Source organism: Lissotriton vulgaris, chromosome 3_1 (assembly GCF_964263255.1).
Source record: "Lissotriton vulgaris chromosome 3_1, aLisVul1.2, whole genome shotgun sequence".
Lineage (NCBI taxonomy): Eukaryota > Metazoa > Chordata > Amphibia > Caudata > Salamandridae > Lissotriton > Lissotriton vulgaris.
In genome coordinates this window covers 1242194334-1242219460 of record NC_141689.1, presented here as the reverse complement: position 1 = coordinate 1242219460, position 25127 = coordinate 1242194334, and the positions used below count along the sequence as shown (strand labels likewise).

The 25127-nt window shown below is 44.6% G+C and overlaps 1 protein-coding gene across 1 annotated transcript in view; it reads left to right on the top strand.

Annotated features, from left to right (window-relative positions):
* Positions 1-25127, top strand: part of LOC147727726 (alpha-2-macroglobulin-like) — a 1118600-nt gene that overhangs the window by 670315 nt on the left and 423158 nt on the right. The window contains exons 19-20 of the mRNA XM_086961723.1: positions 262-370; positions 1970-2198. Of these exons, the coding sequence (XP_086817849.1) occupies positions 262-370; positions 1970-2198 (338 nt within the window). The remainder of the gene's footprint in view (positions 1-261; positions 371-1969; positions 2199-25127) is intronic.

Sequence of the window (25127 nt, the reverse complement as noted above, 5' to 3'; positions counted from 1 at the left end):
TCACCCCCCTTTACCTTGCATTGACTTGGTTCATATTCTCCTGTGGGAGGCTTGACCGCAACAAAGAGGCTAACTGAGGTGCGGGAATATCGTGAGACGTATGTAAAACGCTTTGCTATTGCCATTCAATTGATCATGTCAAATGTAAATGTTATTGCGCAATATGTGGAAAGTTGCCTTTGAAAACTAAAAATAAATTTAAAAAGTTGTCTTATTCTTTTTTTAAAAAGACTTAGTTTATATTTACTTTTTTCTTTGAAGACGTGTACTATGAAGAACCAAGGTCTGACCCCCTATTATCACAGCCGCAAAAGGAAATCGTAAGAAAATACTTCCCTGAAACATGGCTGTGGCAGCTGGTGATGGTGGAGTGAGTATTGTACATTTATCAGTCTTATCACTGTTCCTATTCATATTGTTGGCTTCCATTATTACTGAGGGAAAGGAGAACTGACATTGTAGGTCCTGTACTGGATACCGAAGGAGGTAAAACGGCTTAAAGTCCTGGGTCGTCTTCCCCTTCTATGTGGGACATGGGACACCATGCTTTTTACATGCTATTGGTTCATTCAGTTAGGCATCTTTATGCTCACGTAAGTGGACACTCTACAAAGGCTGACGCGTCAGTGCAAGTATGGTATCATTCCTTCAGAGACTAAACTGGGGGACACTGTTCAATGCTTTAAAACCTGGTTAAAGATCAGTGCAGACAGAATACCTAAGTCGAATGTCTAGAATCAAATTCTTCTGTGTTTGAATCAGCTCTGCATCTTGGTGTCACCCAGCTTTATGTAAGCCACATCCTTCATTGGGCTCAATATTAGGTGTCATAGATAAAAGGCTTACAGGTTCCATCTTGTGAACCAGAAAAACATGGCAAGCTTTTGTCTCAATTAAACTAGTTGCTCTGGTACCAGAACCCTAAACTTCATATTCGGGCTGAGATGCCAGTGAGAAGGCATCTATTCTTTTCATTCCTTGTTCTTTTGAAACAAGAGCACTGCCTTCCATCTCATTTTTCTGGACAGCATGACTTCAATCTTCAATATGATTCTCTGCACAAATGATGGCCATGATCCAGCTTGTCTTCTGCATGGAATTTGGTGGCCTGGACTAATCAGTGAGCCGGTGACATTTTCAACTAGTCTTTGCTGAGAGGGGCACGTTTTTAGAGCTGTTGATGTTTCAAAACTACATCAGTTTGGCCGTTAAAGAAGTATTTTTAAGCTAGCATGCCAGGTAGTGAGGACCATTGAGTAACAATAAACATCTGGTTTTCAATGCCAAAATGCCCTTCTGGGTGAACTTGCGCTCTACAAAAATATGTTATGTTATGTTATGTTATGTTATGTTATGTTATGTTATGTTATGTTATGTTATGTTATGTTATGTTATGTTATGTTATGTTATGTTATGTTATGTTATGGTATGGTATGGTATGGTATGGTATGGTATGGTATGGTATGGTATGTTATGTTATGGTATGGTATGGTATGGTATGGTATGGTATGGTATGGTATGGTATGGTATGTTATGCCTGTAATCAAAGACACTCTGCTTGGTTGTTTCAGTTGTACTAGACCATTTCACTCAAAGTCAGCTTCATGTCCCACCTAGAATACATGATCCTTCACTATAAAACAATGTCAACGCCTTATATATCTTGTCCAAAATTAAATGTGTCATTACCTTATATGTCCTTATATTAGACAGAAGGTTTTGGGCCTTATGCATGCGATTTCTTTGGAAAGATGCCAGCAGTTTTTAATTTCTCCAACTGCTGTCTCCTAAATAGTTGAACAGCCTTCCCTCTCTTTCCAGTGGGTAGCAGACTCCTTCGTCACATTCCTCATCACACACCCTAAGTAAAAAAGCACCACCAATTCACAACCTCTGTCTCTGGCAGAAAGACACACATCATGTGAGATCACTGCCCATTAGCATTTGTAACCCCCTTCTATTTTCATAGCTCTACTGGGAAGACAGAAGTTCCGCTCACTGTTCCAGACACCATCACCGAGTGGAAAGCTGGCATGTTCTGCACCTCCGAGGATGTCGGCTTTGGCCTCTCCCCGATTGTGGCATTGACAGCCTTTCAGCCCTTCTTCCTGGAGCTCACCCTGCCATACTCTGTTGTCCGCGGCGAGGAATTTACTCTGAAGGCCACAGTATTTAACTACCTATCCCAGTGCATCAGGGTGAGTCTGCAACAGGAGGGACCTTACTAACTCTAGAATGTGTCGATTGTAAGACATCCAGTAATGTATACCCAGTTCTCTATATTTGTCATATGATTGGTTGTAGAAGTGTTTGGCATCATATCCTGCATGAGGGTACAGATCGGCTGTTTTGCATAATACCAGAGCTCTGAAGTGTTCAATAGTGTCCTATATTTATAGGTGGAAGGGAGGAATATTTTACTTTAGGAATGTTCAATAAATGCAAGACGTGTCTTCTCCCCAGTGACCAGTAAAACGTTATGTTATGTTATGTTATGTTATACAAGGGTTTTATATAGCGTGCGGCTACTCGAAAGAGTGTCCCGACGCTTTGAATTGCACACTAATCTCATAACACAACAGGGAAAGTAAAAAAAACAGAGAAAAAAGGAAACCTAATAGGGCCCGAAACTAAGAGGTGAAAAGCCAGGTTTTTAGCCCCTTCCTAAAGGCCAGCAGGTTAGGAGTGCTGCGCAGGGACACAGGCAGTTTATTCCACAACTGAGGCGCTAGTAATTTAAAAGAGCGGCCACCGATGCGAGCTCTCTTCACGCGGGGCACCACAGCAAGAGACAAGGCTTCAGACCTAAGCGACCTGGCAGGAAGGTAAAAGGTCAGCCTTTTCTGAAGATATTTTGCTCCGGAGGCGTGCAAGGCTTTGTGCGCCAGGGTGAGAGTCTTAAAAATTATCCGCTTCCGGACAGGAAGCCAGTGCAAAGCCTCCAGGAGGCCCGAGGCTCTGGCACGGCGAGATAGTCCAAAGATGGCACGTGCTGCCGAATTCTGGACAACCTGTAACCGTTGGAGCAGGTATTCTGGCAGGCCGAGATATAGGACGTTGGAATAGTCAATTCTCGAGCCTATAATCGCCTGCACCGTGATCTTCCTGTGTTCCTCCGATAGCAGGGGAAGGAACTTGCGAAGCATCCGGAGTAGGCCAAAGCAGGTGCCAGTGAGACCGATTACCTGCGAGCGTAGTGTGAGGCCATTGTCGATCTTAATCCCAAGGTTTTTAGCCACCTGGGACGAACTTGCTGGTGGAAACATGTTCTCAGGCCACCACACTTTCCAGTCCGGGTCCGAACTGCACCCAAAAAAGAGGACCTCGGATTTATCCGAGTTGCACTTGAGGCTGTTATGATGGAACCACTGAAACACAGCCTCAAGGCAACCCTGGATCCTACCTCCATCGAAGTCCGCACCCCTCTCACAGGTGAAGAGGAGCTGGGTGTCATCGGCTTAGGAAACGATCTGGGCCCCGAAGGACTCCGCCAGTGCCGCCAGAGGGGTCATGAAGATGTTAAATAGAGTTGGGCTCAGAACAGAGCCCTGAGGAACTCCGACACCCAATGGCGACATCTCGGCGGAGCAAGCAGAAGCCCAGACCGTTTGTCGACGGCCTGCCAGGAAAGATCGAAACCACTGGAGCACCGTCCCTCGAAGACCAATCTCTGAGAGTCTAGCAAGCAGACCCTCATGAGGGACGGTGTCAAAGGCCGCCGACAGATCTAACATCACCAGCATCGCTCTCCCGCCCGAATCCAGCACCTCCTTTATCGCCTCCGAGACTTCCAGGAGAGCTGTTTCGGTACTAAGATTGGCGCGGAAACCCGACTGGGTAGGGTGCAGTAGGTCGTGGGACTCCAGGTAATCGGCAAGCACCTTATGCACGTGCTTTTCAATGACCTTCGCAAAAGCCGGCAGGAGCGAGATAGGTCTATAATTCGCTAACACCTCCACATCCAGACCAGGCTTTTTAAGCAGGGGAATGATCATTGCCTGCTTCCAGGACTGGGGAACCACACCCTGTGCAAGAGAACAGTTCAACAGGGGGTTCACGAGTGGATTAATGACAGCTGCCATTTTAGCCAGAAATTTTGAGGGGCAGGCATCCCGAGGGGAACCTGACTTAAGTCCAGCCATCAGGTCAAATGAAGCGGTCAGCAAGAGAGGAGGGAAAGCTGCCAAGGCCACACCTGCGTTAGGTTGGGTAACAGCGGCATTCTCCGCCCGACCTGGCATCTCAGGCTCCAGCACAAGGAAGGAGTCCTGGATCCGCTGGATCTTAGAGGTGAAAAAGTCCGCAATCGCCCTGACCCAAGGCGCAGGAGGGAGGGTCTGGGTAGGTGCTGCGCGAGAAGTTGTAAACTCCCGCACAATGGCGAAAAGCTCCCTACAGGAATTGGAGGCAGCTTCAATTTTTCTCGCGAAATAAGCCTTCTTCTCCGCGAGGATGTTCCGATGGTAAGCTTTCGCCAAAGACCTGTAGGCGAGTTTCGCCGTCGCGTCGTATTTCACGCGCCATGCTCTTTCCGCTACCTTGCATTGCCGACGTGAAGCCGCCAATGCTTCCGTAAACCAAGGGGCAGATGCACCTTTTTCGGGTTTGCGGAGGGGTCTCAGAGGAGCAAGATCATTAAGTCTCTCTGAGAACCAGACCTGCAATCGCTCCACATCCTCCTCTAAGTTTCCCGTTAAAGCACAGGGGTGGTCCGCGCAAGACTGTGCCAACAGTTCCGGAGTAATCCGGTGAAGTGCCCTGAATCCCACAGAAGTCTGCCGGGGGGCACCGGAAGGCTTCCTAACTTCCGAGAAGTAAAATTTCACCAGCCTGTGGTCAGACCAAAGCACCTGGGTGGGAGCCAGCATCTCTATAGGGGTCGTAGAGAAGGTCAAATCAAGGGTATGTCCCTTCTCATGGGTCGGTCCAACATGATAGGGAACCAGGCCCCTAGGGGCTGTGACCTCCAACATTTTCATCGCATCGGCATCTGTTTCCACGTCCATATGGACGTTAAAGTCCCCGGCGACAATACAATGCTCTGACGTAAGTAGCAAAGAAGAGGTCACCGACTGGAACTCTTCAAAAAAAGAGCCCATGGGCCCTGGCGGCCGATAGACTAAGAGACCCTTCATCGATTGGTGTGGTGAAAGGACAATGGCAAAGGCAAGGGATTCGCAATCCTTGATCGCGTCCGATGGGATGATGGTACAGGTGGCCATTTTGTTGACTATTAGTGCCACCCCACCTCCACGCCCCTTCGGCCTATCCTGCCTGAAGATGTTATACTCGGGCGGGATAGCAGTGGCAATATCAGGGTTGGACGCCTCGCCGAGCCACGTCTCGGTGAGCATCAGAAACAGGGGTTTTTCTGACTCCAGCAAATCAAAAATGTCCAGAGCGTGCCGGCCAAGAGATCTAGTGTTGAGCAGTAGGCCCAGATGTTTAGCGCTAACCGCCGCCTTCTGCGGCGCATCGCCAAGATGTTTCTGCGGGCGCCAGCCACACTCAGGGCAGCAATGCTTGCCCTTGTGGCGAGCAGGAAAAACCGTCCGGCAGGAGCCATTTATGTACTGCCAAGACCGTGACATGAACCAAGACTTTAATGCCCATTTGTTTAAGATGATGTACATCCTTTAAATGATGGGAAAATATTCCGCCAAAATAGATACAAGATACTCTCATCTCAAGTTTCTAATCAGCTAAAAACCAAGTAAAATGTTTACAGCGTTTCCTTCGTATAGTCTCAATCACATTTGTTTTAGAAATATTTATTTTAAGGGAGTGGTTTTTAATCAAACGTGTGTAATGCTGACAAATTCCATTGTAGGTCAATTGAAGTTAAATAAAAAATTACAACGTCATCTGCATATAGCAACAGGTGTAAGGGATAGGAGCCCAATTTCGGAGGAAAATTCATAATTTGAAAGAACTGTGAAGAAGATCATAAAAAACCAACGAAAACAGCAAGGCTGCCCTGTTTTATAACATTTGCAGTATGTATATTAGATGTTAACCTTTAGATGCTCCCAACAATACTCTGCACTAAATGGAAAAGAATGTAGTCTGATTATCAATTTAAAAAGATTTTGAGGAATACCCAGTGCAGACAACTTTTCCGTAAAGTTGGCCTATCATCTCGGTGAAATCCTGCGGAAAACTCGATAAAACAGTACACATTGATTGAAATGTAAAAACAATATTTATCAATAAAAAAATGTAAAGTAGCAAAATTGTCTATAACAAAGCATTTAGGTCTAAAACCAGATCGTTCCCGGAGAATTATCCCATTCTAAAAATCCCAGTGTTGTAGATAATCCAAGATGTTCCTTGAAAAGATTTTTCCAGAGGCATCAGGCAAAGCAATTTGTCTATAATTACTCGGGAGTAAAGGTCTACCTCTAGTGGAGAATGGCATGACGATACTTCCAGCCCAGAAACTAGAAATGTGGGCAGTTTTACAACAGAAGGCGAATTTACCCTCATAGAACTGGTTTACCTTTAAAAATTGAAATTGATCGATACCAATTGCTCCAGAAGATTTAGCTTTATTTATACAATTTACTTTTTGCTTGCTTGAAAAAGTATCAATTACCACAGTAGGATGATTTAGTTGCGATACAGAGGCACGCAGATTTTTTTCTTACATTGTCACAGGATTTTTAGCACATAATTTTCTAATATAACCTATTCAATCCTGAGAAAGAATGGACACAAATGTAGTTTCTGTCCTTGACCTGGAATATAGTGCAAGGGGTACATTCGTCCACACAGTTCTAAAATTACAATGGACATACTTGCTTTGAAGTAGTCTGCAGTTACCTGATTTCTTTGTTTTTGTTTTTGTTTTTCAAGTAGAGTGAGCAAGTCGAAGTGGAGTGTATACAAACCTGGCTAAGATACAGAAATTTCACTAACCCTTTGCCAAGAAAAAGATTAAAATATGAGCTCAATCAAGAGTAGGCTTATGCTAGAAAACTAGGAAACCAGAGGCAAGGTTTACTAATTCATAGTCCAACAGTTGCTGCACTACATTGCGCTAGGAAGTAAGGACAAAATAGTAACATATTTACTAAGCAGCAGCGGCCACCAAAAACAAAGGGTGGAGGGGCGGGGGGGCTTGGGTGGGGTAGAAGGAGTCGTGGGGGGGATTTGAAATACATGTTTTTTTTTTAACTTACCTTTTTCAGCTGGCCGTCTCCAGCGTCGCATCTTGTTGGGCTGCCTCTTCTCTTCCTGCCTGGTCCCAGCAGGCCCTAGGACAGACTCCCTATCCAAACCCTGCCATGCAGAGTAGCTTGGGTATTATTGGTCTGAGGAGGCAGTAAATACGCCCTGCTCAGACCAGGGAGTCTGTGGGGTTTCTCCAGTCCCGCTGCTCAATGCCTGGACTGGGGAAAACCTAAGTGCGCATGTGTGTTTTGGTGTGTCTGAGACGGCCGGCCAAAACACATATGTGCACTTAGGGTGTGGAGTGCACATAGCACTCCTCCTACGCCCACCCATGCCTAGGCCCTGCCACTCCCAACACTGCTGGCTAAGAGCCGGCAAAATGCAAAATAAAACGATGCAAGAACATCTGCTGGCGAACTTCATCCTACCCAGCTCCTCTCACATATCTCTGCACCACAGTGAAAAGGTGTGTGTGTGTGTGTCACTTGCTGCATAGGTTTTTTTTACTGGAAGAGTATCCTTCTCTTACAAAATACAATGCTCAGATAAACTTTGAAACTTTTCCAATTTTGAATGTACACTGAAATTGTGCAGCAGGCATGCAAAGTTTGAAGAAATTTCTCTTTTTCACTTGGCACCTGCCTCGAGGAGGTGTAATTTACAGGTGCAAAGCCCTGTTTACCATACTGAGGAAGATAGAGCTTTTTTATCAATAACTAAAAGTGGTAGCGCAGGAATGTCCCTGTACCACCCATGGGACGGTGCCTTGACACAAATGAGCTACAAGTGCTATTTCCATTACTCTTTGACCACTTTCCAGCGCAAAAAGTGTTTTGCACCAGAAAGTAAAGTTCAAGACGGAGCCCTAGCTTTCATTACGTCTTGTGACTTTTCACTGCGCAAAGCCTAGTCAAATCTGACCTCAGTTCTTTAACAGTGGGATTTTGAACACAGTGGCCCTTTGAGGGCCCTCTCAGAGGTCCTGATGGGGTTCAGGTCTCTCCCAGCCATAATTCCAGTTGCATGAATTACCAAAAATATTAATGTGCCTAAATCGGAGAACCCCTTTGAGCTAAAGGCCTAGAGCAAAAATAACTCTCCATGCCCGTCTTATAGGTCGCATTGAACCTAGGGAAGAAATCAAGCCAGGAAATGCTCTCCCGGACACTTGATCATAAAAATGAGTGGCTAAGTCAATGAGGAATTTTGTGGTCCTTGTGACAAGCGGTGAACTAAGATGAAGCGGGGATCCAGCGCAGCAGTGCCAGATTCTGGACACTATGCGTTCTGAGCACACAGGCCATATTCATCTGTGAAAGGACATGTCCTGGGAGAGGAATAAGTGTGGCTCGTTTAAAAAAAACTTTCTGATGGCAGTGCAATAGTGGAGGTAGTTACAGAAAATTGAAGTTGCGTTACCTTCATTTCCATTATTTCTTTGTGATTTTGTTGTGTTACTGTTTTTGAAGGAAAAATGGATTTGGTGTTGATAAAAATAATATCGACTCTTAGCATTATTGTTCCATTTTTGATGAGCAGCATCTTTGGATACTGACTTGCTGATTTTGTGTCGAATCTATCTGTTATATTCCTGCAGCAAGTTTAGGGATGGCATTTGTATGGAACTAAACTACAAAAAATCCATACATGAATGTAGTAGCTATGGAATACCAGAGATTGAGCTGAACCCCAAAACGTGTCTGCACTTTCAGATTAGCTAGGAAACACCTGGCAGAGAGGGTGTTTTAAGTGTATTTATACACCATCAATGTTTATTTTTCTGTCTAAAAATTAAAGTTTTGCCAAGTATTTTCCTCAGCTCAATTGCATGAGTATCATCCGTACAAAAGCATGGGATTTGCCAGCATACAAGTGTCATGTCTGGAACCGAACGACCTTGGGGGAATGGTATGGATCTGAGTACTCTGAGCCATCAAACCATGACTCCACACATGTCTTATCTCTGGAAGTTCTACGGTAGGGGTAATTACGATGGCGGTGAAACCACCACTGGCAAATTACAATGTCGGGATGTGTGCTGGCGGACGCAAAGTCCGGCCACCAAATGTCCGCCACAGGCAATTGTTACAATTGCCTGGTGGACCCACCCTTCATCAACAATATGGTGGCGGTGCCTAGCAGGGTCCGTCCGCCATATTATGTTGCACCTTCCCACCAGACTGTGTGTAGCGGTGAAGCTGCCATTCACAGGCTGGTGGGGATTGCATTTGAGGGCCCATAGCATGCCCCCCTTGTGTTGGGGGAGGTGGGTGTGCACTGGGGGGCTGCCTATGGTACCCCCCTACATTTCCCTACACCAGCTGGCAGGACGTAGTGAAGGGAAATGCAAACAGTGCATTTTTGACACTGCGGCGGGTGCTGCAGCCAGCAGTACCCTCTGCAATGTCAGAGATACACGATGCGACCACCACGGTGACAGTCACTTCATAATCTTATGTGCGGGTCCACTGCATTACAGGCAGACGGTCCCAGGCCCTGGTACGATGGCGGACGGACTTCCGCCATGGTAATGAGCCCCATAGTTAGTATTCCTTATTGAGAAAGAAGAAATAGAAGAGAATAAACAGCCGGAAAGAGATAGCCTTTAGTTGATACAAGAATAGTTGCATCTTTCAACTAGGACAGCTACATGACCTTTGGCTGTAGATGCATACACTACCCCTATATAAGAATTAAACCAGATCATGAATGCATGACAAGCATTCGCTCACTTTTCTCAAACACCTCTATGAGAAAATTATATACCTGAGAAGACCTAATCCTCTCTACATCTGCAAGCTTTCAGTCGCGGTAGCCCTGGTGGTATTAATCTTCTCCAATAAAGACAGTGCAAGAGAGAGAGACATGTTCCATTCACAGGTGTTACTCCAAAAGTTGTTATACCCTAGAAGGACAGTACTTATTTGTATGCCTCACCTCAGGCACCCATTGTTACTATGCAAAAAGGATAGGGTAATCAACTCTAAACTACTTTGGTTGTTGCTCCACAGTCAGAGATAAACAGCAGGATGTTCCAGCACACCTTTTTTGAGAAGCAACATAAATTGATCAAGATTTCCAGTTTGGATATTTCCTACTGAGTGTAGGAGAGTAGGGTCTGCTTCCTATGGTTACCCCCACTTTTTGCTGTGATTCTCTGGTTTTTCGACTTTAGTCTGGCTGTGGCCTTGGTAATCAGGCCCACAGCCTAGCTGTTCTCTCTCTAAATTGATACCATGTACTTTAGGTACATACCAGATTGGTTACTGGGCACCCTTGTGAGCCCCTGTATAGTGTACCGTAGGTACCCAGGGCATAGGTGCACCCTAGGCTTACCAGGGGCTGCAGCACGTATTGTGCCACCCCTGGTTTGCCTTCCAAACTGACACCACAGGTCTGTTCACACAGCCTGAGTAAGGTGGTGTAATCACCCCTTACTTAGATATAGTATACCTATATCTATATACATATATAGGGATGTCGTTACTACGCATGCTTTTACAATGCATGCCTTTACCACGCAGGTTTTACAACGCAAGTCGTTACAACTACTTGCATTGGAGGGCGCTGGATAGTGAATAGTTTAATTTACTATTCAAACTCTAGTCCCCGTGGATAGTAGGGAAGGTTTGGGACAGTAAATTAAACAATTCCCTATCCTACAGCACCCCCCAGCGCAAGTCGTTGTAACAACTTGCGTTGTAAAAGTTGCGTGGTAAAGGTACTGCGTGGTAAAAGTTGCGTTGTAAACGCTGTTCCCCCATATATAGACACATATACACCTATAAGTCACTCCTATGGCAGGTTTTGACAATCCTGGAGGCAGAGTACTTGGTTTTATGTGAGAGGGTGCCCTAGCATGAGCTGAGCCCCTCTGCAGCTTTCAGAACCATCTCCTTATATTTGTTCTATGATATAGCCATACCATATGCTCTTAAGTGCATTATAATCCTCGCGGTTATTGCTAACTTTGGTTTGGCTTTATCAAAACATGTTGTGTAAGGTGTCAAACACTTTGGAATACTACCCCCCCCCCTCCCCCCCACGGCCAGTTCTGGCAGCGGGGGTAGCATTCCACCCTTCTAGAGGGAGGAGACATGTAGTTACTGGTAAATCCGGTTAAAGTTAAACAGAGCCTCAGCATCACACAATAGATGCTGCTGCCACAGAAACGAGTCTGCCGTCCTGCTGCTGGACGAAACTCTAGCAGGGGAGGCCTGGGCAATAGGTTCCTCCCCCAGACAGAGAGGCTTTTGTGTATTGGGGAAGGGAGGGCTGCATTCAGTGAATGCTTTCCAGACACTGCCTGGGGCACACTAGGTGCCCAATGCATTTCCCATTTCAAACCGGTTGCTGTGGCACTCTGCCCCAGCTGTGGCACGAAACTGGACAAATGGAAAGGGGTGTAACCACCCCCTTCCCAGGTCCACCCATAGGAGAGACCTTAAAGGTAGTCCAGCCCCTAAACTTAGTATAAGTATAGGAACCCAGTCCCTAGGACTTTTTAAATTACCCTGGACGAAACTCTGAAACTTAAATCCTGGACCTTCGACATTCCATTTCGACTGGAAGACGGAAGACATCTCCCTTGTGGCCAAGAAGTAACCACCCTGTTCAAACAGGCACCAACAGCAACTTTGCTGGTCTGCATTTTCGAGGCTCCTGCCGAATCACGAAGAATCTGCAACACAGGACATGAACTTCCAGACATCTCTGTCCCCGACCTTCTCTCCCAGCAAAGCTGAGACCTGTGGCGGACACGAGAGACGTGGGACCAGAACTCCTGGACATGCTGCATTTTGCAAGCTGCACTCACTTCACGAGGTATCTCGAAGTTGTGCAATGGGGTGATTGAAGCCCCAGATCCGAGCACTATTTGCACTGAAGCTCAGAGGCCCCCACTCCACGAGTGTCCCGTGGGCCCTGCTTTTGCATTTCAGCTCAACACGTCTTCATGGTTCCTAGTCCATTGGCTAGTGAGCCTCCCGAAGACTTTCTTTTAAATCTAACTTGCTTTCCTGTTTGCTCCAGGCTTGCTCCAGCTTTCCAACAAAGAAGAAGCACCACAGACCTTGCTGGTCTGCACCGAAGCCAATCTTGACATCCTGCGTGGGGTGCGTTTGCCAAGGCTTGTTGGGTCCAATCCAGATCCCGACTGCGCAGTCAACTAGATCCTTTGTGGGACAGCTCGAATCCAGCTCCTGGTTGTCGTCGATGCCTCCTGGTCCTCGTGGCTGAAGAGACAAACTTCATCTTTTCACCTGAAATCTGGTGGCATCTTTCTTTCGCCGCCCTGGTCACTGGCAAGTGACCCAGACTCTGTAACCTCTGCTTTCAGGTTCTTCAGATCTTCGATCCACCCTTGTATCCACCCGGACACTTTTCCTCTGGTCTCCTGCAGCACTTCTTTGCAGATCTCCATTGAAATCGACGATGAAACCCGACACCAAAAGCCACCTATGCACCTGGCTTCTGTGGGTGAGGTAACACGAGTGCTCTGGTAGTCTCAAGGGTATTGGCCCTCCTAGTGTCTAAGTCTAAAAGGGTTCCATCGTAGTCCATCCGGAAGTATCCTTAAATTGTAAAATTGTAACTTGTTTGTTTCCCATAGAAAGTCAGTGGTAACCCGCGGCTGTGTTTAGCTGTGTTTAGACACTGCACGCGTCTCCCGTGGGCCTCCTACTTCCTAACCTTTGGTTGTTTAGAGTAGCCCCAGCAATTCCACAGGCCCCAGGCCTGCTTTCTAATTCTCATGTGGTTCATATACCACTATTTTAGTATATGGTTTGTGAGGCCCCTAGGGCAGAGCGTATACTGTGCAACTTATCTTATGCTAATTAAGTAACTTGTATTGTACTTTTACCTCTGACCTCATAAAGAGTGCAGAGGGGTTGTGTTTAGAATAAATACATATATATTTGATATATACCTTGTGTGGTGTGCTTTCATTTGATACTCAAGGGATTATAATTGGTAAAACAACTTGCTTAATGCGCTCTCTGAAGTCTTAGCCTGATGACTGCTGGTCCATGCTACCACTAGGATAGCTTTCTATAAGGTTGACTTTACAACCACCATCAATAAGGGTTGATTAGACTGGTGCAAGGTGCCCACTAGAACTAGTGGACATCATATGCCAGGCTAACTTCTCACATTGAGAGTTAAAAACAAAAGTACAGCCCTCTGACTTTATATATTGCATCTCAAATGTGGCTGATCGTTTTGTGGTCTCAGGGGCCAGAGGAAGCCAGACAGGCAGTCCAGTGAGAAGAGAGAAAGGTGCAGGAGTGAACAATGCTTCCACAGATGGCTACCAACAACCACTGAATGCCTCATCTCTCAACCATGATCATGGTCAAGATGGTGCCTACCAGCCAGTAGACCGATGGTGGTGAGAGGTCAGGGTGGTGACATTTGCCATTGAAGGCAGGCAGTGTGGAGACAGTGCTCTAAAGGAGCCCTGTATATGCACCTTTAAAGGCTGAACATATGGTGAACATATGGTACAGAAAGCAACAACGAAGATCAATGCTTTTGAACTGAAAGTGCAAAACCTGCCATCGAATAAGTATGCCTGCAAGAATTTAAATATTCTGTTGGGGTCTTGATGGTGCAGCTAAAGGGCCAAGAAATTTCGATGTGGCAAATGTTTGGATCCCTGGGTTTCCACAAGCCTTCTGAATTGTGGTTTGTAAATGTCATCAAAACCCCTTGATGGCAATATAGACCCTTATTTCACAGTTACCCCTTATGTATGCTCTATCTCTCTCTCTTCTCTCTCTCCCTATATATATATATATATACTTGCCAAAGGCCCGAGTGATAATAAACGGAGGTTTGCTGCAGCCAACTGTGTGTCTGTGATTGCTGTCTTTTTGTATTGTGAGACGGCCGTGGTGTTTTGATTGAGGCTGCCTGCCTCATCAAGGACCGCCGCCATGGAGTGGCTGGGAAAGGCACAGTGAGCTGTGTGCTCACAATTTTGATTTTATATATATATATATATATATATATATATATATATATATCAGTTTCTCCCCCAGCTACGCGTGTCTCTCGTTTGGCTGGTGGGATTAGCAGGTTCTCAGGGGCACTTTGGCTAAGATATGTGAGGAAGGTGTACTGTATTGGCTGAGATACATCGAAGATGTGTTTTTGGTATGGAAGGATGACCTGTATAGTTCAGAATCATTCATAGTTGAATTAAGCAATAACAACATCAACCTCAGATTCACTTCGCACATTAGTCACACACAGGTAGCATTCCTGGAAACTACTACCTATGTATCAGGAGATAAGTTAGAGTCCACATTATATAGAAAACCAACTGAGGGGAATGCCACCTTACATGTGTCTAGCTCACACCCCAGCCACCTCATTAGGAGTATCTCCTTTGGGGAACTCCTAAGATTGAAAAGAATTTGCAGCACAGATGAGGAACTCACTACATGTACTCAAGAGGCTCTAGTTAGATTCAAAGCTAGAGGATATAGTGAGTCTGTTCTTAAGGAAGCTAGTGATGAGGCTGCACTAAGAACAAGTGACTCCCTATTGGGAGCAGGTACATGGCCCCCTGAGACAGAACATATCAATAGGGGGGATGAGGACAAGGCTCCCCGTCTTAACACTACGTTCAATAGACAACACAGACAGTTAATGGCAATTATTAATAAAAACTGTCCCATACTAAGAACGGATGCAGTATTGGTGCCTTGCCTACCTACTTAACCATCTATTACTTTCAGACGTGCGGTGTCCATGAGAACGCAATTGGTTAAATGTAGCCCAGAGACAATATCTAGTCTTACATGGCTCCAACCGAAAAAGGGCTACCCGATGTTGTAGAAAGACCATTGTGAAAAATAATTGTTCCTGCTACAAAAGCTCTTCCTGATATTGATAGTTGACTTGCTACAAAATGTTTAATTAAAGTTTCCAATTTTCTTCCATCAGATGTACAACCTTTCTGATTTGTATTGGCTACACTCCATGTTTTAATTTGCTGCTTTAACTAGTTTGTTGAAAGACACTGTTTTACAGCCTGATAATGTCAAATATATAATCTTTCAGTGTCTATGTTAGTGCTAGATGTAAACATACAATTTTCACATTCATGTTCCCATATATAATGAAGGCCAAAAAGATTTTCAATTTCTATTCCTTCATTTTCCTATACTGCAAGCATATACATTAGAAATTCTTGGGCATCTTGTTGAATATTCTGCGTAAATTGTGTAGAACCAGAACATATATCCAAAAGATTACGAATATCAGAAACACTTTGTATTTTCCTTTTATCAGTTATCTATTTTTCATAAACACAATGCAACATGGAACAAAATCTTTTTTTCACAATTCTCCATAATTTGCTGTTTCAAACTTTCTAGAAAAAAACAACATTGACCACTACATTAGCATAGCAGTTGATACCTGAACTATTTTCTAACTGATATCCGACAATCTCTTCAATAGTAGCCTTTTTCTTTTTGCTTGCAATCTCAACATTATCTTGATTTTTTCCCTTCTCTATAGCTTCACTACAGATATTCTCATATCTTCTTTTTTCGACCTACTACACGCTTTTCATATACAGGATAATCCCCTAAATTGGGGGCATACACTCTTCTTAACCGATTGTACTCTTTTACACAGTTTGCATATGCACTAATCTTTCCCTCATCAATATCAATCAAATACAATCCAGATAAAGTTCTGACTTTGGACAAAGCAACATATGCAATACCCTCTTTAAAAACTGTATTTCCAATGTTTACCAAAGCATTATCTACACTTAAACCTTGAGATTTATGAATAGTCACTGCATATGCCAGAGAAAAGGAAACTATTTTCTACGAACATATAAATCTTTAAGGAGCAAAAAACAAAGTGAACAGCAAGCAATTTGTTTTACTTCTTCAATCTGATCAAATTTGATTTTTAAAAATTCAATTCCATCTCTATTTTGATAATTAACCAAATCAACAACTTTACACATTGCTCTATTTACTAAACCTTTTTCCACATCCAAATTATGCCTTACAATTACCCAACAGTTTACACATACATACAAATTCTTTTCTAAGCCAGCAGTTTTAGATATAGATTTTTCTAAAGAATCCAATTTTGTTTTCAATTTTTCTGTCAAAATAATAGTGATTTCTTCATGCTCTATTTTATCAATGACTTCCATTTTGATTATTTGGTGATTTTCTAGCTTCAAAAGTTCTTCATTGAATATAGAACACTCGCACACTGTTGGCATTAAGCAGATTATAGATTTATTTTCTGCAATTTTGTAATATTTTTTTTCAGGAACTATATTTTCATTTGGAAACAAGTTTGTAAGTAGTCGACTTTTCAAAGCTTGTTTACCATGTTCTGTCAATACTTCAATTCTTATATCTTGAAAAAAAGTTCCATAATCAGCATCATTTGCCTGTCGCATATTTTTAATGAGCTCTTTGTATTCAAAATATGACCAAATGTTAACATTTCCAACACTTCCCAAAGACTTTTTGGTTTCCTCATGTATAAGTGTTTTAAATACTGGTTGTCCTTTTACAGGAGGAAGTTGCAGTAGATCTCCAAAAACTATCACATGTTTTCCTCCAAATTAGACATCATACTCAGTTTTAAGAATTTGCTGCATTCTTAAATGCACAAAAGCAAGCATTAAGATTGAGACCATGCTTACCTCATCAATAATCACAAGTTTCATTTTCTTCAGCACTCTTGAAACGTCATAGCAAGCTTCTCCAGATAGTTTGTTATATTCCAATGTATTTTAGTGCACTACAGGTAGCATAAGTAAACAATGTAATGTTATTCCTTTAATGTTGTGTGCTGCCAACCCAGTTTGAGCAGTTACAACACAAGACAAATGTGAGTCAGTTGTTTTCTGTAGATAACTGGTCAATACTTTAATTGAAAAACTTTTTCCGGTTCCAGCTTGACCACTGACATACAACCGGACAGGTTGAAATGATGTGCATGTGCATTCTTTTTTTTCATGAAGAAATCCATGGTCAATCTGTTGTCTCACTTGCTGATACATTTCTTTCTGCTCAACATTTAGTTGTTCTTCCAAGTTTCCTAAGTCCATAATATCTTCTTGAGCTTGATGCATTGCTGTTTCCACTTCATTCATGGCGATTGCCGCTTCATTTTCAAGAATCGGTTGTCCTAGTGGATCTTGACTCAGTGGAGCAGAACTTTGACTGTCTTGAGAACTGTCTCTAGCAATCTCAGGTGCAATAGAAGCTTCTTGATCAATTTCATCGTTCAACATTTTCAGATAATTTGCAAAAACTGTACATTCTATGGTATCTTTACAAGCATTGAAGGAATCTTCATCTGAAAATCTCCAAGTAATTCCAATTCTGAACGCCACAGTTTGAAGAGTTGCAAACGTGCTAAATAGTCAAATTCCCTTTTATCAGGAGTATCACAACTCAGTTTTCTGTGATTAATCAAATTTCTTTTCCTTTGATTCACCAAACATCCTTCGGAACCAGTCACTGCATATTTTCCCTCATTTATGTTTTCTGTAGTATTCCTTTTAAAAGTGTGTTATTGCAGCACTTCATACAGACATATGTTCTCAAGATGATGACTTCTATTTGGATAATATGTGTCCAACATGTTTGTTTTGACAATATCTAGTACTCAATTTCGCGTTGCAGCAAGACCTAGACTCACCCAAATGATTCTTCTAGATTTTGAGTATAAACTTGCAGATGATAATTGATCTGAGCATTCATACAGTCCAATTTCTCGATGTGATAACATCTTCAAACTGAAACTGTACAATTTCTTACTAAAACTCTTCTTGTGAGAAATGTCTTCCCACATTTCTTTCAACTCCGTCTTTTCTGATTTAGTTATGTAAGATGTCACATACCGGGCAACAGCAATGGAATATCCATATTAGTATTTCACATTGAGAGAATAACAGGATTATAATCATTGATATACTTTGATTCTTCATTTCTTCTCAATTTGTATGTATTTTTAGGAGATTTTCTAGTAATGGTATGTCTCACAGCTGACATGAAACTGTTTACTCTTCCTTTGGATATTACTGGACGTGGAAATCCAAAACGAGATTTGATATAAACTTTTCCCTAGACTTGTACTTTTTTTCGACAGTATTTGCCACATCGATGACTCTGGAATCGTATGACTTGTTGCCTTAAGGTGTTTTCTTCTGTTCTTTTTGGTGTAGCACATGTGACATATTCTTCAATAAAAGACAAAACAGTGTCATCCGAATCAGTTCCGAATTTGGGTGCATCCTTGATCCATACAGCATATGTATATGAGGAGCACCTCTAGCTTGATACTCCTTTCTCCAAATGAAATCCAGAACTTCTCCAAGAGGAGGATTATTTTTATTGCAGATAAAGGACATCATAGCTGGAAACCTATGATTGAAATATCTTCATACATTAACATGATCCAAAGAGCACAATTCTCCAGGTGTCTTGTATTCAATATTTTTTATATTTGAATTTGCTTCTCGAAGAAATTCAAGTAAATCATCCCAAGCGTATTCAGCACAGCTTAAGGTAACAAACCATGTAGGAGTTCCTAAGTTCCTTAGAATACATTTAAGTTCTCCATGACGACAGTACCAATACTCATTAGTACCACGCTGACTTGCCATCAAATTAATCAGCTGCGATTCTAAATGACCATCTCTCTGATGTACTTTATTCATAAATTCCTTTGCAGAAACATTTTGAAAATGTACTCCTGTTTTTAATATTTGGTTGACTGCATATAAAAGTCCAGGCAAGTCACTCTCAAACAAAATATGAAATATATATATGTGATACATTGTCAAAATCTAGGATCTTCTGCATACAATCTTGTTGATTGATATTCTGACGCAGAAATCTGCACTGATCGTTCATAATATCGTCCATCTTTATCCGTTGGGAACAGCTGCAGGAAACAACGAGCTTCCAAACTTTTTTCCCATACACTCATGGGAGTCCCCTTTGCTTCCTTCATTTGGAATAATTCAATAGTATTCCCTATCACTTTTTTCGAATGAAGTGGATGTACACTATAATGTTCATAGATTTCTTCACTTTTGGACATGTTCACTTTTTCAATTTGACCACTTGACATTTCACTATCATCTCCTAAAAGTATTTCTTCTTCTTCCACATACAAATTTTTGTAGTAATCATTGTTTTTTATAAGGTATAATGTTGCCTTTTGCACTTTCCTAACATAAACTAATTTTTGCTAGATTTTCTTATTCTTAGTAAGAACACCATTAACTAGAATAACTAGTGGTTCACTTTCTACATTCTCAACACCAATAGTTTCAATATGTTTCTTTAAATCTAGAGGTAAATATACAACTCTTCCTTTTAATCCTGTCTGTAAATCTGTAGGAGGCAATTTACCTGTTTTAGGCTCCAAACGAACAATAGCCTGAAAAGGGTGAACACACTGAATCAGAATAGGCTCATACGTATTTAAATCTATCAGGTCTGGAAGAATAGTTACCAACTCTAGATTAATATGGACAGCTCTAGCAGGCATTTTATTCTTGTGTAATTTGTTATAACAATATTTACAAATACGCTGATCAGAACCCAAATCAAAGCAATCCTCTACCAACAAATAAGTTGCAAATTCCTTCCTCTTATCATTATTTTCTCTTTCACTGTTTAAATATAGATCAACAGTCCTAGCCTGATTTTTATAGTGAGTTCGTCGGCAACAAATACAAGAATAATTTGGCCTTTCACCTGAAATCACCTTAAACTTTGTAATTTGTTCTTCACATTTTTTTGTAGTAGTATGTTCCACATTCTCTTCAACATCTTCTTTTTTTTTGATAATCAATTTTATTGAAATTTTTAGGAACAAGCAAATTCATGAGTAAAATCAGACATCACAGTTAAAACACATCTCCTCACTGACATCAACAAAGGCAAAGGAAGCCCTCCTGAGTGGGTGCGGTAATCCCCAGACAGCGCAATTGCATAATTAGACTTGGACCTTCACAGTGCTATTAAACCAAGCCATTTGCCCCACCCCACCGAATAGCTCAGGACAACCCCAGGCCTCAAAGAGAGCCTCCTCCTGTACCCCACACCAATCCACCCCCCTCCTCCATTTCTGCACCGTTGGTGCCTGCTGGGACCAGTGCGCTGCTATGTCTCTTTTCGCCACCGCCACCGCTGTCCCCAGGAAACGCTTGTCAGCCCTGGAGCCATCCAAGCCATTGAACACTCCCAACAGCAAGCGCCTCGGGTCATGGGGGACCTCCCACCCCTGGGCCTTAATGTGCTCGAGCTCTACCCCCTTCTAGAACGGCGCCAGGGCCGGGCATTGCCACTCCGGGGAGGATCTCAAGCCGGCTTGGAAGAGACGTGCCAGAGTGAGGTATGCTGCATGAAGGTAGTAAAGCTGGACCAGGATTAACTTAGAGGATGTAGTCAGGGTTTAAGGTGCCATAAGTGCATCCCACCAGTCCCCCTCTTCTAGAGGACCCACCAACCCCTCCCATCGCTCTCAAAGCCGGTCAAGAGATGTAGGGCCATTGTTCACCAGAGCCCGGTATATGCGGGACACCCCCCGCCCCAGGTTCCCCATCATCACCTGGGCCTCCATGGGGCTGAATTCCGGGAGAGAGGTGGGTTTTGGGATGTGTGTGTGGAGAACATTTCGGAGTTGTAGGTATTCACAGAATTGGGAATGAAGAAGGGCGTGCCGGTGTTGTAGGTCAGCAAAGGATCGAATGTGATCTCCCATCCACACATCCCCAAGCAGTGAGACCCTGCAAGGTCCCAGCGGCGGAACCCCCCCAAGAACGAGACCTCCCTCAGCCAGTCACCATTCCATAACGGCATCTGTCTAGTAAGCCTCTGGTCCCATTGCACATGACGTAGGGCTGTATGCCAGGCCATGAGCACCGTCCTAGTGACTGGGGGCAAGTTTTGCGGCACTGAGCAGCCGGATAGGAACCCCTGGATCTGTGCGAAGTCCATGGTACTCAGCTCCACCCAGTAAGCTGGGTCGGACCAGCCGCCCGCAAACCAGTCGTGGATCACAATGAGTCTCGTGGCCAGGTAGTAGAGGTGGAGATTAGTAACTGCCATACCTCAGTCAAAGGGGGAATACAACAGTGTGCCAGGGACATTTGCGACCGCCCGCCTCCCCACAGAAACTGGGTGAGTGTGCCATCTTGTTCCTGGAACCAGCTACCTGAGAGGTGGATCGTGGTATTCTGCAAAATGTAAAGAAAGCGGGGAAGAATCATTATTTTAAAAAGTGCGCCCCTGCCCAGTGGGTTAAGGGGGAGGGACTGCCAGTTCTTGAGGTCTGCCTTCATCCGAGCGACCAGGGAAACAACGTTTAGAGCCCATTCAAGCTCGGGCAGGAGAGTGACCCACACGCCCAGGTATTTGAATGATTGCCTCCGGAGGGGAATCACCTCCTGCCAATCAAAACACGCCCGAGAGGAGTGTAGGATGTAGGGTGACCAAGGTTGATTTCGCCAGGTTAAGTCAGAGCCGCGAGACTAGCTCAAACGCCGAGAGGGCCTCCAGGCATCTAGGGCCGCAGTGGTCCGGGTCCGCCAGGTAGAGCAGAACGTCATCTGCATAGAGAGCAATCTTATCGACCTGGCTCAGATCCCAGTCTCACCCCGGATGACAGGGTTCTCACGGATCAACGCCTCCAGGGGCTCCATCACCAGCGTAAATAAAAGTGGTGAGAGCAGGCAACCCTGATGGGTGCCTCTCCGATCGGAAATGGTTCGGAAAGCTCACCATTAATGAGGACACGGGCACTAGGGTTACTATAAAGAACTCTGATCAGGCGGCGGAAGGGAAGACCAAAGCCCATCCTTTCCAGTACATCCTCCAGTTACCTCCAGTCCACGTGTCGAAAGCTTTCTCAAAGTTGACGAGAAGCAACGCCAGATACAGGGACAGCCGATGACGGTGGGCCATTGCCAGGTGGAGGCGGCAAATACAGTGACGTGTGCCCCTGGCGGGCATAAACCCACATTGATCAGGATGGACCAAATCCTACAGGAGGGGCCGGAGTCGCTGAGCTAACACAATAGCGAATATCTTGATCTCGTGTTGATCAGTGAGATTGGGCGGTTGTCCGAGCGGTCCAGGGAGGGCGGCTGCATCTTCGGAATGACTACAATGGTAGCCACATCTGATTCAGACGGGAAGGACCCCTCATCAGCCAAGTGGTGGATGAGCTCCACCAAGTGGGGGACCAGGTCGTCTCAGAAGGCGGCGTAGTACTCCTGGGGGAATCCGTCAGGTCCAGGAATCCTGCCTGGGTTCAACAGGGAGATTGCCCCGTGAATTTCTTCCGGGGTGAAAGGGCCATCCAGGGTATCAGCGGTTTTCCGGGGGAGACACAGCAGCTGGGTATCGGTCTCCTCCAACAGTCCTGCCAGGGAGGCGCTGGGAGGGCGAGCGGCGTATAAGGCTGAATAGTAGTTCGCAAAAGTTTGCGCAATGGCTGATGATGTCACCTGACGGGACCCTGTGGCCGTCCGGATATCCGGGATGATACGATTAGCTCTGGGGTAGGACACTAGGTTGTGTTGAAGTTTGCCATTTTTGTCCCCCCATCCATAAATACATGCCACTGAGGAGCACCAGAGCATTTGGCAGACTCCAGGGAGATCCGCCGAATCTCCTCACGGACCAATGCCAGTTGTCTAGAGGAGTCATCTCTACCATTGGTCAGCTGGACACGTTCCAGCTCTACAGCCCGGGACTCCAATTGCACCAACTGGGCGTCCTGTTCCACGCGTTTTGCGTGGACCAGCCCTTTCTCCACACCCCAAACAACCACCTTACCGGCCTCCCATAACGTCCCCTGTGAAGTGACCGAGCCCGTATTAATGGAGAAGTAGTGACGTAGTTCCTGTCCGAGGGACTCCACCAGTGCAGAGTCCTGCAGGAACCAGGCGTTCAGTCGCCAGGCCGTCCTTGGGCCTGCAACGGAGGACCCAATACGGAGATAGATATCGGAGTGGTCTGAGATTCCTCTGGGCAATATATCCGCCCCGGACACCAGTTGGCAGTCCATGGCGGGCATTAGGACAAGGTCTATAAGGGAGTGGGTATGGTGAGCGGCCGATGTGAGGGTGTATTGCTCCCTACGGGGGTTCCACACCCTCCAAACATCGCAGAGGCCCAAAGACCAGCCAGAAAGGTTCTTCGCAGAGGCCAACCAATGCGCCGACGGGGCACCCATCGCATCTCGAGAGGGCTGCAAGACAGCGTTAAAGTCACCCCCGACTACAGTGAGGCCTTGAGGAAATCACCAGTGTGAGGCGCCGAAGGATGGATGCCAGGAGCGCCGGGGAATGTAGGTGCACAGGAGGTTCATGGGGCATCCCTCAATTGTCCCCGACAGAGCCACGTAAGTCCCCTTCGCATCAGAGTCGGCGTTAGCCAAGGTAAAGGGGAACCCCCTTCTGAGCAAAATGGCCACCCCCCTTGAACCCCGAGCAAAACCGAGTGCCAGACCCGGTCAAACCCGTATCGGGCTAGGAAGTTGCATTGTGAGCCCAGAAGGCTTGTTTCCTGGAGAAGCAAAACGTCAGGCATGTGACGGTGGGCGGGCGAAGTACAGCTGTGCGCTTTATTCGGTCGATAAGACCATTTACATTCCAGGAGAGGATGTGGAGGGGTCTGTTAAAAGTGCAGGACATGATGAGAGGTGAGACGTGAGTGGTACGGATGCGTGCAGGAAACCATGTTCGGGCGAAGGGAAGTCCCCACCCAGACCCGGGGCCTAAAGACAAAGTTAGAGGAAATAGCGATGTGTATGTCGACTGTGGAAGCATGAAAGATCACGCAGCTACCAATGAGAATAAAACGCAGCGGCATGTAGGCGGCTACAAATAACAACCTGTTGGGAGACAATGGTCTCCTCCCCCTCCCTCGCCCCCCAACTCCCTCACCCTACACTTCGAAAAGGGAAGCATCTGTCGCCCTAAATAATGCCAAACCACCAGCACCCCACAAGGAGGCAAACAGCTAAACTAAAACGGTTATCAACAACAAGTGCAGAACATGGCTGAGTCGGACCCCCTCTAAGTATTCGGATGAAATGTTAACACCGAAAGGCAAGGAATAACAGTCATGTGACAAATAGAATGCATCAACCCAGGACTGCACTAAAGGTCAATACCCCACCAGAACATCTTCTTCTATTAATGTGTCAGTTTCTGCACTCTCTTGTTCAGGACCAAAATAATAAAACTCAATCTCATCACAAACCTTCTTGACATCTGATGCTGACCCACGCAAAAGAGCACTGTTCAATTCATTTAACATTTGTGCTGGACTTTTTGCGTAATACAATCTTCTGACTAACTTCCGCATTTGAGAATGATGTACTGCTGACATTCTGAAATGATGAAAAACACTTTGACATACTTTCCTAGAAAGATAACCCAGAAAATGACCTTGCAAACCAGTATTTTTTCTCACTCTGCAAGGATCTAGTCCTTGCAACATCTTAATCTTTTGTTTAACACTTTTTTTAATATACTGTCTTAAAAATGCGCGTAAAATATCAATAGATTCCTGTTGTATACTACAAATACTACTGCAATCCCAAGTATACACTGTGGCTTTAGGACGTCTCTCTAGAACTTCATCATCTATTAGTTCTTCTATATTTCTAGAAACCATCTCCTCTTCTGTCTCAATAGGACAACCATTTCTAACCTCATAAGCTCGACCACTGGTGTCAACTGCAAGCAATAAAGTATTGGTCTGAAAATAACTCTCTTCATTAAAGAAAGGCTCTGAACTTGAACTGTGTTTCCATTCACCCAAACAAATATCACAAAAATTAGTTCTGCTAATTACTCTTATCTTCTCACTTTTGGCCTTCATAAAAAGGATTGGTTTATCTAGTGATCGAATTCTTTTTAAAACTAA